Source organism: Echinococcus granulosus, assembly GCF_000524195.1.
Source record: "Echinococcus granulosus chromosome Unknown EG_S00034, whole genome shotgun sequence".
NCBI lineage: Eukaryota > Metazoa > Platyhelminthes > Cestoda > Cyclophyllidea > Taeniidae > Echinococcus > Echinococcus granulosus.
This window is the reverse complement of record NW_020170414.1, coordinates 125,563-142,037: the sequence shown is the minus strand read 5'-3', so window position 1 is coordinate 142,037 and position 16,475 is coordinate 125,563. Positions and strand designations below refer to the sequence as shown.

General features: G+C 40.4%; 3 protein-coding genes across 3 annotated transcripts; 1 reads left to right on the top strand and 2 right to left on the bottom strand. All coding sequences in view use genetic code 11, as the record gives it.

Annotated features, from left to right (window-relative positions):
- Positions 1 to 1,783: 1,783 nt before the first annotated feature.
- EGR_04974 (Cytosolic purine 5'-nucleotidase) lies at positions 1,784 to 8,914 on the bottom strand (the record flags this gene model as incomplete). Its single annotated transcript, XM_024494223.1, has 11 exons — positions 1,784 to 2,031; positions 5,055 to 5,121; positions 5,781 to 5,882; positions 6,884 to 6,922; positions 7,320 to 7,380; positions 7,945 to 8,024; positions 8,121 to 8,269; positions 8,304 to 8,392; positions 8,423 to 8,518; positions 8,560 to 8,781; positions 8,877 to 8,914. 11 exons carry the CDS (start codon positions 8,912 to 8,914, stop codon positions 1,784 to 1,786), a joined length of 1,191 nt encoding a protein of 396 aa, XP_024351317.1.
- Positions 8,915 to 9,378: 464 nt separating this feature from the next.
- On the top strand, positions 9,379 to 9,825 carry EGR_04973 (40S ribosomal protein S20; the record flags this gene model as incomplete). The annotated part of the gene is made up of 3 exons (XM_024494222.1): positions 9,379 to 9,407; positions 9,435 to 9,603; positions 9,637 to 9,825. The coding sequence occupies 3 exons, from the start codon at positions 9,379 to 9,381 to the stop codon at positions 9,823 to 9,825; spliced, it is 387 nt and encodes a 128-aa protein (XP_024351316.1).
- Positions 9,826 to 10,554: 729 nt separating this feature from the next.
- On the bottom strand, positions 10,555 to 15,490 carry EGR_04972 (ATP synthase subunit s-like protein; the record flags this gene model as incomplete). Its single annotated transcript, XM_024494221.1, has 7 exons — positions 10,555 to 10,750; positions 11,078 to 11,472; positions 12,000 to 12,234; positions 12,356 to 12,521; positions 12,601 to 12,830; positions 13,234 to 13,577; positions 15,485 to 15,490. 7 exons carry the CDS (start codon positions 15,488 to 15,490, stop codon positions 10,555 to 10,557), a joined length of 1,572 nt encoding a protein of 523 aa, XP_024351315.1.
- Between the last annotated feature and the right edge of the window lie 985 nt (positions 15,491 to 16,475).

Below are 16,475 nucleotides of genomic sequence, written 5' to 3'. Positions count from 1 at the left end.
CTATCACTTTCACTGACCACCAGAAGGTCTTGACACCTGAGTCTCCAGTCACTTTCGCTAATAGCGACACGGGACTCTGCCTTATTGACAAGGAAGGAAGGAAAGGAGAGGAGGAGGGGAGGTGTTCGTGAATGTGACGCCTCTGAGTGATTCATCACAAGCAGAATCAAGTGATTTCTCGGAATCATTTCTTGTCAGTACATTCTGCTACCACACACCACACCTCCTCCAAATGCCATACAAGGAATGCGATGAGAAATTGCCAACCAGAGCGTTGGGCGCAAGTCTAATTCATTTCGTAAATCCGACAAACCTGACTCATTGCCATCAGGCTCAACCAACACTTCACGCAGGAGTCTTCAAAAGAGGCAGACAATTGGAGAAAGCACTGTACCGGTAAAAATATACTCATTTGCGTGCACTTGACAGGTCCTTATGGGTAACAACAGGTCATTATTTTGCTCCGACTTGGCAATTTCACAAGCACTTTTAACTGCTCAGATAACCATCAAAGAGTTTCAAAATCTCCCACTTTTTTGTGCATGGAATACTGTGTAAAGTCCACTATGCAAACCGCCAGATTTCAACACATCTCATATTTTTACTTAGAGAACATGCAACTTTCAAAGTTAAGATAGCATTTGTCAATTACTTTATGCAAATTCAACCACTGCCTGGAATTCCCTTAAATCTCGTTAAAGAAACTAATTTCTTTCCGTTTTTTTCCAAAGTTGAATAACATATAGAGCAAACCAAATTTTTTCTGTATTCCTCGGATGCTTAAAAAAGCTACCCGCTTGCGCGGTGAAAAATGTGCAAATACTTGCCCCCACAAATTAATGTCGAACCGAAAATATTTAATTACTACTTTCAAGAAGATTGAAATACGCTTACCATAGCGGGCAAATGAAGCAGTTACTCTGTTAATTTGGGAATTTAGATAATGAATTCGGATTGAGGATGAGGTGAGAAGATGAAGCCTGACTTACCCGGATTTCCTTATGTAACTGTGAAACATCCGGTTTTGAGCTGGAGGCGATATTCAAATCCCTGAAAAGACATGGGAGTGGAGCATAACTTGACCGGAATCCGTCCTCCTATAGACTGTCTTGTGCTTGTACACCAGCACGTAAACAATCAACCCTGTTGCAAGCTCACATACCGCTGTTCAAGTTAAACAATGGGTAGTGAATAAAGCGCAAATGTTTTCTACTTTCTACCAGAGCAAGACAAAAAGTATTTTCCAGAAGGATTGCACTCAGGCAAAGGGGGTGAGGTGCAGCCTGATGGCCCTCAGTCCCGCGAGAGAGAGAACGGGCGTCTTTAGCTTCAGCCTCTGTTGACTCCTCTGCTGTCATCTCCATCGCCATTTCGTCCACCTCCAAATCACTTTTGTGATAACACAGATTTGTCTGTCACAATACAGCCCACATTTGTCACGTCTTGTCGACAGTTTAAGTGGGAACTTTTGCTTCAACTGGTGACGTTAATTTCCAAAATGAACCTTCTATGCGAGCCGTAAAAGCACGGTGAGCAGTTAAAGTAGCAAAGTGGATGGTAGTTAGGACATTGGAAACAACCAAGAACGGAAAAAGAAATCATCCGAATTACCAAGTGGATTGCTCTACTCAAATGCGTATCACCACAGCGTTAAAATGCGGTTTTTCTTGTTAGGTAGGGAGCAGTTGGGCTTGATAAGGAAATGAAAAGACTGTTTGGAATGGCTTTTAGGCTCGTGGAATTATCCTTATGAATGGGCTCCCACTTCACGTAATAAGTTCATCTACGAAGTACAGAGGTGGCCATACTTGTACTTATCGGCCAATTCATTGTCCAATTCATTGAGACGTTCAAAGAGGGAGTTCTTCTTCTTCCACACATAGATTTCGTTCAGCAGCTCCGGCACTACGAGGAAGGTCTTCCAGCCTACCTGACGCTTGGACTTAAGAATGTCACCGAAAATGTGATCACCGGTATAGAGGACGTCCTTCCCCTGGGCACCGATGAGGTGGGTGAAGGTGGCACTGGACCCTGTGGGGGAGGGGTGGGGGCAGAATAAAGCTGGGTTAGCCTATTTTGATAAAAATACTGCAGGAATGGAAGTAAGACTATTTAACTGATTCCACTTTTGTACTAATATACATTTGGAAAGGGCTTTCTCACTCTTACACCTTATTTTAAAGGTGTAGCAGTCGATTTAACCGGAATAAACCATTTAGCTAGTTTTGTCAATAAAGCTCTCTGATCTTGGAGGCAATCATAGGCGTTGCAAATCCTATGGATTAACAGAAAAAGCATTCTGCTACGCTGCTATTTTGAAAAGGAATGCTAGAGGAATAAAAAAAGCACTTGTATGAGGATGATGTCCTCTCTCCTGTATTTACTCACGAGTGACCTTAAACACTCCAAAATAGCCCTACTGATGTAAGAGAGGCGGAACACTCCCAACATAAATTGGAGAAACTATTCAAGGATTGGAAAGAATACCAGGTAGAGGTTGCAGAAAAAGTGAAGGGGATTTTTGAGCTTGTAAAGGCTTCACTTCAAGTGGATGTCTAAACGACTGCCAGAGAAGGTGTTACTCATTAATTTTCCAAACTTGACAAGCATTCTTGAAGATGGAAATTTCCTACAGTAGGAAAGGATCTCTATGGAACAGCAAAATGTGAATTGTCCAATAAATAACGAAAGTCACTGAGTTACCTAAGAGTGCGTATGTTGTCTCACATTACTGACCACATTTCCTTCATGTGATTTCTTCTAGTTTAAAGTGCCAAAGTAGTTTACTTTTAGAGTAGCCTGACGGAATGAAGTGAATTTGATAAGACTGCCTTGTATAATTCGAATGTTGAGTGCTTCCTTGGAAACCTCCACCTTTTAAACCTTTGCGTCATCAGTGTCACAATACGCTTTATTGTCATTGCAACGCCGTAATAAGGGCACTTTCATTTTGGTTTTTTTGTCTTTCATGCATTTTACATACACACATGCACACTAGCGGGCACTTAAGATATACCATTCATAGAGTCCACCACTTGATTTTTTCCTGATGTTTTGAGGGGGCGAAACAGGAGGAAAATAATTGTCGACATCACTAACACACATGCCAACACTGATCCAAGATCCGTTGATTTTTGCGTATAAGGACGTCATGAATAGGATGAATGCAAAGTGGATGAAAAGACGCGTGGGCGCTTTTAAAGTTGTTCAATGGTCTCTTCTTTTTTTCCCTGTCGTATGTATAAATAGATAGCAGCAGATTTTAAGACACTTCGTGTTGCATAGAAACGAAAAAAAGAACCCCCATTAACACTTATTGTTTTTGTCTTGCTTTTTTTGTAAGCTACGAAACATGCGAAGACCACTTGCAGCTACTTATAAGGCACTACAAGTAGCTACAATAAATTTTCCTCAATGCAAACTCTCGCATATATCCTCTACTTGTGTTAAGGTGATCTCTTTTACCTTAGAAAATAAATAATAAAGATACTTGTAAATATTGAAGTTAAGTTACCAAGCTCTAGTAGTAAAATTAAAAAAACTCAGCTAAAGACGATATCAATGATAAAGAGAAGAAAAGTGTCCTCACCCAAAACCACCTTCTCTGCCCCCTCTGATACCCTGACAACAAAGGTAAAAGAAACTTTGACGATAAAAAAACACTCGAAGAAGAGGGTTTTGTAAATCCCTTTAACAGATACCCAGCGTCAGATAGACGTATTGCAAATGGTAAATAAAAGCCACCTTGGACACAAATAAAAAGGGTAAAAAGTGCCGCTGTTGTTTAGTCATGATGCGTACGGGTGGACATGATAGTAGGAGACTACTAGGGATGGGACTATCCTCTTCGTAGCAAATTGAGCACATCACATCTAATAATCACTCCAACAAATGGTAAACTTAGATGAATAAAAGGGAGTTTTTAATTCTCTCCAAGCGACTAATACCGCTTTGATTTGGTTTTATAGACTTTAATACAGTATTTTTCATAGGAAATAAACCAACTGAAAGTTCTATCAGTATGGTTTTCTCACAAAATATATACGCCTGCGTCTTATTTTAAAGAGTGCAGTTTTTGAAAGCGTTCTCGTCAAAAGACCGCCTCGTATTTTAAAACAGTTTTTAGTGCTACTTTAAGTACCTTTGGAACAAACACCGAGTAACTGGTGAAATACTTAGTTCTCAAAGGTATTTTTGGCTCTAACGTTAAGAGGCAGGCAACAGCTGTAGAGAAAATAGCCAAAATTCAAAATTAGCGGTTTTAGTTCCCCCCCCCCCTTTTTGAAGAAACCTTTGTTTTGGACGCGCGGGTACTTAAGGCACCGTCCTCGTACTTCCGCCGGGCGGCATGGCCTCTGGGCCATATCAGTAGCCCTCCAGCCCTCCTCATATCGGCAATGAGTACTCTCTCCTAGTATAATGACTTCTTTCGTCTTCAGGGAAGACTCGAGGCGCTACATTAACAACTCTTGACTCTTCTAAGCCTAGTTCTATAAATACGGGTCAACTTTGAAACACCCAAGTAGGTGCAGGATAGACTCGGTCTATGGATGATGGCATTTCCGCAGTTCTTGAACAATAGATTAATAAGTGGACAAAACACTGAACATTTATGTGCAGGTCATCGGAAAAATTAAAAAGCTATGGATCATACCAGCCGACTTTTTTCCTACTGGCTTTTCACCCCAAGATTGAGAACTACAAAGGATAGCAGACGGCAAAAGAGGTTGAAAGATGTTGTGGTAAGAAAATTTTAGGGCCACACATTTGGTGGTCAAGGAAGGCACACAAAAGGGTCGCCAACTCGAATAGATCATTGGAAGGTTGCATGATTGCTGACATCGTCAGCTTATTCAACACTATCCAAGCAGAAGGATATAATAATAGGAACCTTTTAAATTGTGTCTTTAAAATTTATTGCAAATGGATTTAGAATTAAGGGAGAATCCTCTCCTAACATGTCTACCTAGGACTAAATTTCAGACAATGCCAAAACGGGTTGTATTCTTGTCAAGAGTATTGGAAATTGCGGACTTATCGCGTTATTTTCTTACCTCCAGCGTAGATTTTGCTTCGTTCAAGCGGTCCTGCAATCTGTCCCATTTTATATCGCCCAGTACTCTAAAAAAAGGGATTACGTCTAAACTACAAAGGGTGATGCCAAAAGCGGCGCTATTGTTTTGCCCCCTCAGCATTTTGATCTGACGATAACGCATACGTAGTGCAGAAGTAAACTTAGGCAACTTTTAGCTTAATCAACCCAATTTTTGAATTGAGGTCGCTGAATTTCAAAGCAGGAATGACTACTTGCGTTCTTCTTGTGTAGGTGACCACACATTGACGCTTGCGACTTTCAATTCACTTTCTAACTATTACTGTCTCAGTCAAATTAAAATGAATGAGACGACTAGAAATGGCTTGAATAAACGTCTTACTTCCTTCCCCTTCTACACCGCAGTAGAATTCCACCGAAACTACTTTCTTTTCTAACCTTTATAAAAGCATGGAAAACTGTATTCTTCAAAACTAAAAATGAAATAATATGGAATATGTGTTCATGCAGTCATAGATTTTTAACATAATTCCAACAAATTATACAAATTTTAGTAAATATTTGCAAATAACGTATTCCCGACAGAGGTTTTTGTTGCTTCTTGGTGGAGCTACCCCTTAGATTACTTTGGGCCATTTGACAAATTAGAAATCGGGAAGTGTAGCTATTTTGGGCGCTGGTATTACAAAACTGACTGCCCATTGATAGAGCAAGGTAAATAAGTTACCATATCGACGGCTCGCATCAGTGTTCCCTCTTGGAAGAAGACCGGCTTCTTTGCGTCAACAACTATATAATCGAAGTAGCTCGTCCAATGGCGCACATTGCCCTGTAAGAAAAAGACGCCACTTTACCACAACTTTTGTCCCTCAACTAGTTGAGACAATTCATTAAAAATTTGTATTTCAGTGTTTATTTGGCTTTAATCAAAGACCCTTTAGTTTCTTTTGACCTAGAGGGCGCACTTAAGAAGAATCGTTTATAGCCGACGAGTTCAACTTCCCAAATGCATTTTTTTGCGGAGAAAAAATAGGTGCTTCCAATCGGTCTGTCAGCGCAAAAATACCTCGGTTCGAGGGTATCGTGGCTGATGATACCATGAAGGGGGTTGAGCTGGACGCAAAGACTTGATGTGGATGATAAAACGAAGCAATGAAAGCTGGCATCATATTGTTGTACCATTATTTGCTACCAGAAATGGGTGATACTGACCCTCAAAATCGCAAAAGGGAACGGTAGTACTGATTTCACGGAAAAGTTGCTACTTTTGATAATACTTTAAGGGAAAATTCCGGAGGAGAACAAAAAGCGCAAATTATTGGAAATGAATTCGGTTCCTTTTTACCTCCAAATGAGTAATTTTGCAGGTACTTTCGGGTACTGGAATCCGCCTACATACAGCGGTTTTGAATTGATACGGCAGCCATAGAGTATGGACGGTCATTTATTAACTATTTTACAGAGACTCTACTTCACTAATCCCGAAAAAGTAGACAAACGATTCAAATGCAATAAAAGTCTAGCCAAACCTAAGGATACTGTTTAAGCATTCAGCTACCCGGAGAATGAGAAAACTGTGTTTTGGAATGTAGAACCGAAACCCTGGAATTAAATTACGACAGCGGAAATAGCTTCATAAATTTTAAATCGAGTTCATATTCTACCGAAATTTGATGGAAGCAGTTGGCTGTCAATGGAGAAAGATTACAAGCCATGTATGAAGTGCTTGCAGAGAACAATCCAGTCAATTGACCTAAGGAATAGTCTATGTCGTATATTTGATAAAAAAATTTGTGAGAAATGAAAGTTTTCATGACATTTGCAACTCACATCTTTGTCAGGTAGATTGCACAGGTATTTCATAACTGCCTAGAGAGGACGAAGAAATGATCAAATACGATGGCTATCCCAAGTGTTAACAAGCATGACTTTACAACATTAAAGCAAGTTTGGTAATAAAATTCTGGTTTTTCCATCAAAGAACGCATAACTATTTTTGATAGGCCATTAACTATTTTTTGATGAAAAGAACTTTAACATAAATACCCAAGTGGTTTGTGTAACAAGCAGAATATTAAAAAACATAGGTTTCAAGCAAGAGTTTTTTAAAATTCTTAAGCGGGTTAATAGGGGTTTCATCTAGGCTTTACAATTATGAATGCAGTTTAGTACCCCAGAACTTAATAGTGATAAACTGAATGTAGATTATTTTATTCGTAAAATATACACATAAAATTAAGCCAATCGCAAAAAAAATTTAACCTACATCCGAGTATTCATAGTCGCTGTTTGTTAGGAGAAAAACATTTGTCCTGTCCGTACGAAGTCTGTAGTAAGATAGATATTCTGAAATGTGTGGTCCTAATGGCTTATCATTTCGAGGTTCACCACTAAGGATGCAAGTACGCTGCACTATTTCGATAAAGCAAAAAAGATGTCTGAATCTTAGGCAACATATTTGTTTTAAGTCAAAAATGGACAGAATAAAATAAAAAATTAATGTGAAATCTGGACGGCTTTGGGAATCATTCTCAGCGCGACAATAACGCAATGTGACTACCATGAATGGAAATGAGATACCCAAACAGTAAATGTACACATCAAAAACTTTAGAAACCAACTATTAGGGAGTCTAGAGCATTTATATCTACTAAAAGAAAAAATCCAGGCACTGACCACAATGCGTTAGGATATGTACAAAAAGTTGAAAAATGATTGCGTCAAAGCTGGTATTTTGATGTCTTTTATAAAAGAAAGGTCACTGATTTCTTTTGAAGCCAATTATATGTGATAACATATGTATACAAGCTTAACAGTAGCATAAAACCAAGCCTGATTATCGATGTCAAATGCAACAAAATAAATACATTTAAAAGACAAAAGTTACTAACTTATCAAGCAGGACAAGTAATTTGGGATTCTGTTCAATATACTTCCCAATATTTGCCATCGTCTGCTTTTTCAGCTCACCCTAGAAAAAAAAACAACGCAATTTTGCAGTTGAAAACACTATTATAAGGTAAAAAAACATAGAACGTATTATTAATGAGTGGCATTTCGCTAATACCATATGCATCCAAGACATAGCTTCTTCCACGTCTTGCAGGACTGACTTGTAGGATATGTAGAGCGACTGATACTTTACACCATTTAGTTCTTTGATGTACGCATCGTTGCTGTGCATGTAATGAATTATACAAGCCAGTAGGTAAATTTCTAGGAAAAAATGCAAAACATAGGTTTAACCAACCTGGTAAATCGAACAGTGTTGACATCACACGTATCCGATCCTTTTCATATTTTATAAAACGGTTTGGATATAATTCACCAATCTGTTCACTAGAAGCATTAAACAGAAAAACGTCTTACCTAGAAAGCACTTTGAACCCGACAAGACACATCAATATGTTGCCGAATTGGTCAATTTTCATCAGTGTTCCGTATTGTTGATCAAACCACAAACCACTAGGCATCAAAAACGTAAAATTCAAAAAAAGGCGCTTTACCGAACAGGAAATGATGGTTCATATTCAAACTGGCTCAGTTCTTGTGGATAACCAAATTCAATTAATCTGTCGCGCAATATCTTGAAGGCAAGTTCCTCGTATTGAGGGGATTTGTAAGCTAAAGTTATAAATGTAGTAGATAGCCTACAAGCTAGGGTATAGTCCATATCAAAGCCAAAAAATCGAATCCTATCAAGTCGAAGACTCCTGTTTACGAAAATCCTAAAATAGCATAAAGGTTTTAAGAAAGAGGCAATAAAGACCTATTTTTTGTCCGCCTTTGGTATTTTCCTCTGTGTAAGTTTCCATATAAGAACTGCGCATCAAGATCATCGTTCGTCAGGGACAGCTGCATTTTTGTTAAGGAGAAATTTTCTTCAAGTACAATTTCTCAAATTTCGCACACCTTTGAAAAGGAGCCAACTCCTGCAATTACAGCCATTAGTTAAAACAAGTAAAAGCTAATCACGACATACGAAATGCTACAAACAGAATGCAAAGAGCATTTGTTATAAAAAAGTGATACTCATTCCACACTCCACCTAACCTCCAGGGCAGACTAATAAGACATATTACACATACCACTCTTTTAGTTTGCACTCCAAAACGCAAAATAACCTTTATCTAGCCAAATCCGATTAATCCGAATTTAAATTGTGCATTCTTAACCTACTCCTTTAATCTGGTAGTATGTGCTTTAGGACTCACTATCTACTAAATCCGTTTTATTTAAAAATTCAAAGCTTTTTTAAGCTAGTGCACTCTATCATTGGTGTGTTTCTCAATTATTTATTGTCATTGATTTTTGTTTGCGATGAAATGTCTGCGGCGGTACTTTTGTCCGAAACGTGAGTTTTATGCTACTTTGTCTGAAGTGTGATGGCAGAAAAGAAGCAGGACTTACAGGATACGCAGCGTTACTGGGTTCGCATCACTCTGACATCCGTGGCTGTGAAGCCCTTGGAAAAGGTTGCTGAAGATGTAAAAGCGCGGGTTGAGGATATGAACCTTAAGCTCAAGGGACCTGTCCGTCTTCCGACTAAAGTAGGGTTATTTGCCTTCCCTATTTCGTTTTAGACTCTCAGAATTACCACCCGTAAGACTCCATGTGGTGAGGGTTCTAAAACGTGGGATCGCTACCAAATGCGCATTCACAAACGTGTTCTGGATATTTACACAACATCTGAAACTATTCAACGATTGACGCTCTGCGACTTGGATCCAATGGTTCGTGCCGAAGTCAAGATTGAAGGAGGCAGTACGTAAATAGACGCTATTTTGTCGTTGTAAATCCCCTTTTCAATACACTGTGCTGGTACTGAACTTCACTGCTTACGATTCCGAGAGGTTACTTGGTTTTTTTATTACTAGCTAATGCGTACAGCATCCCTGTTACCCCCTATCGCTTATTCGCTAAGGTCCAACTGCGCCTAGTGCGTTTATTTACCAGAAATCACCTGAGAGCACACGTTTCCTGAGTCTAGCACCTTCTCAAATAATGTGGTATTTACTAGGATTTTTTAAGGTGGATTCCCCACCGCCAGTTTTTTAAATGTACCATTTGGGTTGGGACACTGAGCGACCCAAACCCACTGTCTTCAGGCCTCTCCGTTTGCAATGATTCTTGAAAGCACTAACCATTACTCGGAAATCCATTCCTGCTCCCTGAGATATACGAAGTTAGTACTTGCACCACCTTTGAATTTGAGAAGTTATTCCTTTATAAGTTATTAGCAGAAAACTATGATCCCAGTCTCATTGTTTACCATTTAATGGTCTAAGTTTCGTTATCTAGGAAATTTTGGGTGGTTGCGTGTAGGCTTTTCATTTTTGTAAGACCGGCCTGGGGACGGAAAGCTGTGTGGTCATCCTGGATCGGCAGCATAGATTGCGGAGTGAACAATGGTCTCGAAGGTTTGTATTAGAATAAGTTAATCGGTCATTTTTTGGTAGTTAGCTTGTCTGGGTCCGAATTGGACAAAAGGTTAGGGATTGCTAAAGTGTTTCAATGCGAATAGTGTGGAATTCGGTTGCCTCCTTGGGGCCGGCTGGAGCTGTGGTGGTAGAGCAGGTGCACGTTGATAGATTGGGGGAGATGAAAGGTCGCCGGGTCTTGATTCCGGGTTTTTTGCCCGATGGTTCCACCAAGGCAAAGCCCGCATCGGTTTCTTTCGAGCATTCAATTTGCCCACTGGATTATGGGAATCGGTCACCACAGCCATAGATTAGTCACGCTCCTTACGTACGCATGAGCTTGAGACTGTTCTCTCTCCTACCGATAACTGCAAAATAGTCGGCAAGACGAGCTGGATTGGGATTGCACAATACGGGAGAAGGGACACCCCAGACGTAGCTTTAGCTAATTGGCATCGCTGATGGGCGGGGCATAAAATTCGGAATGCCTGTGAGGGTACAGGTGTACATGTAACTTCAGTGAGCAGACCCTACTACACTCATTAATGCAACTTTCTCCCTTGGAATTCGGGAAATGAGGATACAAGCAATGTACGAAATTTACTTAAATACAGAGCGAAGAAATTGCTTCCTGCTGGTGATGGCTTGATCAAGCCAATCCAATTCTAAAAGGAGCTGGTTCTTTAAGAATTTGAGTTCATCTACGCTCATCTCATTAATAAGTTGAACCAGAGTCTCCTCATTGTCTTCAACGGGATCCGAATCCGCAATTTCTGACATGGGTTTGCCTCGATTGGGCTCACTTCTGTGTGCTGAAGATTCCCCGGTCTTCTCGGTTAAATCGGGTTTGCTACCGGAAGGAGGATTAAGTGATAGGACAGACTCAACAAAAAACGAATCGAAAAATTGTGAAACAGATTGAACGTCGTCATGCACCAACTCGGCGATACGCAAAAACTCCTCTTTTACAGCAAGAATTTTGCCGGCAAAATCCTCTACCTTCATTAAGGTTAAAATTTGGGGTAGAAGTCAAATTACCAAGATGAATTCAGGTAAAGTAGCTTAGATTACGGGTGGTTGCCCTAGCCTAGAGACCACCGTTCAAAGGCGCGCCATCGATGGTGATAGATTAAAACATTTTTGAAATAAGTATAAATATGAGGCAAACATTGCTATAGGAAGCAGTCCAACATGATTATTCGTCGGAGAGTCTTTACTGTGTGGCAACAAATGAGATTTATGAAGATTTAAAAAGGTTTCTGAAGTCTTATCCATCAGACACGTCAGGACAGCCGACAGACCCAGATCAACCTCATTCCACTACGCCTTGTTATATAAATCCATCTTCTAGTAGCAAGATAAGTGAAATATGACAGTCTCGTCGCCCATAAATCAAAATGGGCCAAGGTTACGATTACCTAGGCAACACTTCCCTGCTGATGCTCCACGCGAGAGGGCAAGTTTGTGGAAGGTATATTGTATTATCTACATACATTACATTAGATAACAGATCACTTGGAAGTGACACGTAATGCGTCCTCCTCTTCTTCCCTCTCGATATTTTTCACGTGCTCGGTTAGAAGTGGTGGCTCTTCCGGCGGGTCCAGAGCCAACACCCGCTGCCTAGCGTCCTCTGGAAGGTTGCCCAGGTAATCCACACCCTCAATGTAGACTTTCGGCAGGTAGTCCTCCAACAGCAGGCACACTAGCTCTCGATCCTTCAAGGTTGGATTGCCTTGAACCAAAAGTCGTCTAAGGCTCCTGTTAATGACCCAAATAGACAACAAATTGGTGCTGATTTCACACAACTACGTTTAAGTCTTCACACTAATTACGCCAAACAGAAAGCAAACCGCCCTTTAGTGTCACAGTATTAGCTTACTTGAGCTCCGTAAGGGTGGTGATTCCATTGGCGGAGATTCGTGGACACTCGCTTATGTCAAGATACTCCAGTGGTGATTGGGTAATCTGTCCGACCAGGGATAAACAGTGATCATTCAAATAGAGACATCGTCGTAGCCGTAACACCTTCAGGTGCGTCAAGCGAGCTAAAGGAGACAAGCACAAGCTCCTGTCGATATACTTCAAGTAGTGCATTAAAGAGTCTGAAAGTCTTTCGAAACTCACGAAGCATCTGCAGACCCTCGTACATGACTGCGGTACCGGATAAGTCAATGACCTCAAGTTTAAGATCCTCTGAGTAGGTTGAAGGAAGGTTGGGAGGGGCCCTGTTGTAGCTTTGGTGCCAGCAGCCTGCCGGTTCACCGACGAATTGCACCCGACCACCGAGGTTACAGACCATGTGCGCGACAGCCAGGTCTAGGCTGCCCCGATGTTGGATCATTCCATCTGTGATGCTATTCAACATAAAGGAGTAGGGCATCTAAATCCTCATAACTTAATGAGGATTCAATAAAGTGGAGTTCCACTTAAGAGACCAACAATCACTACGCATTGGTATCACACATTTAAGGTAGGACAAGGAGCATCTAATTCCATTTGTTGAACGAGTTATTCACCAGTTCACGAATAATTTGGGGAAGTAAACGGAGCACACCACAAAACAGGCAATGCACTGTGACACCAAGTTTACAGAATTCGCATTGCTGAGAAAATAGCGACTTTCAGTTTCACTATTTAAAGATAAACTGCATTTCAAACTTTTGTCTGCAGTCAGAAGAAAAACATGGCACAGTTCTCTCAGATGCGTAGAAAATTCCCTTCCAGTCAGCCCATCACTAGCCTGTCAGAGGAACGTACACCTGTCTCTGTTTATTTCTCGCTAGCAGACGTTTGCGCGCACGCTCCGCAAAGCCCTGAATAGTGAGGTCGAAGTCGTGGGTTATTTTCAAGTGCGTCCGCACCATCTGATCGCCAAGCCACTCGTTTGAGTTGTCAATGAGGCCAGTAGGCACCTTGCGCACTTTGACGCTGCCATCGGCAGCAGTGGTCTGCAACTCCACGAACTTTTGTTTAACGTAGCAAGAGCGTGTGTAGCCGTCAAAGGGGTCGGTGGACGAGGCCTTCTGTTCGGCAAAACAGCGATGGAGGATACGATTGTGGTAGTAGGCGAGGGGACGGACAAGCTCCAGGGATCGACGCATCTACTGTGGTTCAGGATGGGGGCGTAAGCTTCAAGGACGACTAATATGCAACTACCTAGTCACTAATCATTGAGTAGTTCAAAGAGCAATTGGTAAGGCAAGGTAAAATCAGTTAAAGAAAAACTATACAAACAGAAGACTATAGCAAATATAAAAGAGCACTTGTGTTTAACTTACAATCGCGCCCAATCCTGATAACCGGTTAAGTAAACAGGAAGGCGAATGTAGTCAAAACTTGATTTTCTTTAGAGAATTAATAGCATTGGTGAAGTTACGATTCATCTCCTCTGCAAATTTTGCGTAACTACAGCGATGTAACCGGTCATTGTTTCTTCATCTAACGTTACTACTGTATTGCCAGTGTTCAAAGAAATTTATAGCTATTTAGCAAGAACAAATATTGAAACAACCAAAAATTCCTTTATTGTTGAAGCGATAAAATCCAAATCTACACCAAGATAGGTACATCCGAAGAGTCCAAACAGGAAAAAAAAACAACGCGAGTAGTGCGAAGGCGCGATAAAAATCACTATTACTGAATGAGAAGGAATAATTTTGGGGAAATTAAGACAAACCACGCATTATAGACTTAAAGAACTGCAATGTCAGAAAGCCGCATTTCAGCGAAAAAAAATCAGATAAATACCAGTCGTGCCTGGAAATTCTTTTCTTTGTCTAAATTGATCGCTGTTATTACTATGGTTGGCCAAATGGTATAATGACAACCGTGAAAAGACAACCAAAAGAAAGACGGATTCCAGTGCTAATATTTGGATAAATCGTAGCGTTGCAATTCCAATTTCGTTCAAACCCGACAACACCTCATAATAAAGTAACTAAAAAGGATTCAGCAGCAAAATAAATACATCGAGAGCCAAATAATATGATGACAATTTCAAAACATTGATGCAATGTCATTATACGCTTTGTAGAAATTTTAAGAAAATTATAACAGAATTAAGGATCCACCTCATCGAGGAATTTCAAGTGTTCGAGTTTAAAAAAAATCCATTAATTATCAGAACTAATGACACCTATGAAAGCAAGATAGGCTGGATTAGCGGTACCTGCTACACATCGAATAAAAAACTCAGATGATAAGAATATTCACAGGAATGTTGTTAGTAAACAGCTGCCTTAGCCAAAAAAAATGGAGGCAAGGTGTAGTAGAAAGGAAAAGTAAAACCACCCCTTTTAGTAACCGCATTAAAAGCTATGCCTGAACAAACTATAAGCTAGGACGTCATCTATGCGCGGCAAAACTTAAAAATGGGGTTAGTGAGATTTCGCTTAAAATGGTGCAACATTGACAAAAAAATCCAAGATCAAAGCGCAAAACCAATTCCAAATTCTGTTAAGAAAGGAATAACAGGAGAATCAGTGAGCGGTATGGTTACTTAATGTTGCTCAAAAGCAAGTGCAGGGGCTACTTACAAGACTTGAACTCTGGATTTGATTTAGAGCATAACAAATGCATCCTGTTCGTCAACAAGCTAAAAAACGCAATTCATGATGTCGATAGATGGCGCAACAACGATCATTTTGTAATTTATGAAAGGTGCGAAAGAATGATTAAAAAGAAATCCGCAACTATAGGCAATCGTGCATTTTCACACGCAAACGCATGCAGAGTTCTGACCAGCCGAGAGCGGAAACATAATAGCGAACTCCCACATGCAAAACATCAAACAATGAGGGAAGGAAAATATGTGAAATTCATAGCTTAAAGCGAACGGCATGAATAATTACCCAACCAAACCCAGGCTGAAATCGGCAAAACCATTAAGTAGAATGTGAGCCCATGACCTTGAGAAAAAGGTGAAATAGGGAAGAAATGGGTAAAAAATAGTTAATAGAAAAGACTAAAGCAAATGCATTTAGGCAAAAAATTAAATGTAGCAACAAACTTGCATAAAAGCAAGCAAATGTTGGGGACCGGAGGTTTAAAAGAACATAATGAAACTTAGTGAGCTCGACTGCAATATTTTGGTGGTTAGTATCTTCTTGACCATGAATTTCGTGGCTCATTAGGCTTTCACAGACTCTGTATTTGCTAAATGGCCTGGCTTTTAAGCAATACCAACAGCTTTGGTTCTTCTGTGCGTCAGCAGAATATCTGACTTCTTATATCCAGGAGAAAGACACGGGACGTTGACTGCATGCCATAATTTTGTGAAAATTGTGGTAATTATCTAAAAACACTGACCACAAGTGATTCGGAATTATTAAAAATTCACTTGGCTATCAACTTAACTTGATTTTTAGTACCTATCTAGCTCATAAATACTAAAAGTGATTTTGCATTCTTAATGCACTGTTTTGTAGGACGAGGCTCGTAGATCTCCTTTTTTAGTCCTCATAATCTTATAACACCCAAGTTGTTTTGGCTTTGACATGTTTCTTGGGATCAGTAAATGGGGTAGGCAGGTACAGAGTTTAGGGTGGTGTGAACACGGAACAGCTGTCAGAGTTGCAGGACGTTGACACCTCAGTCATGAGTTTGACTCGCATGTCCGCCCCTCCTCAGAAAGGGAAATTAAAACAGCATGAGTATTACAGTTGTAACGTGTTTGTTTAACTCCACTCTTAAGACTTAAAGCGTAGCTACTATGTTAACATCTTAACTGAGTAGACACCCATGGTACTCAGATCCGCTCTGCAGTAGTGACAAAATGAGCACAAAAAACAGTACCAGTTATTTACTCACAGAAGACTGGAGTGATATGTAGCGTCCCGAGACTCCCTGAAGACGAAAGAAGACAAAATACTCGGGCAGAGTATATATATTCAGCACGGAGAAGGTGTCCGGGCTATTGGCATGGCCCAAAAGGCCAGCCCACCCAGCGAGGTACAAGGGGGCTAATTCGAAGTACAAAAGTGGCGCCTCACCAGAACCGA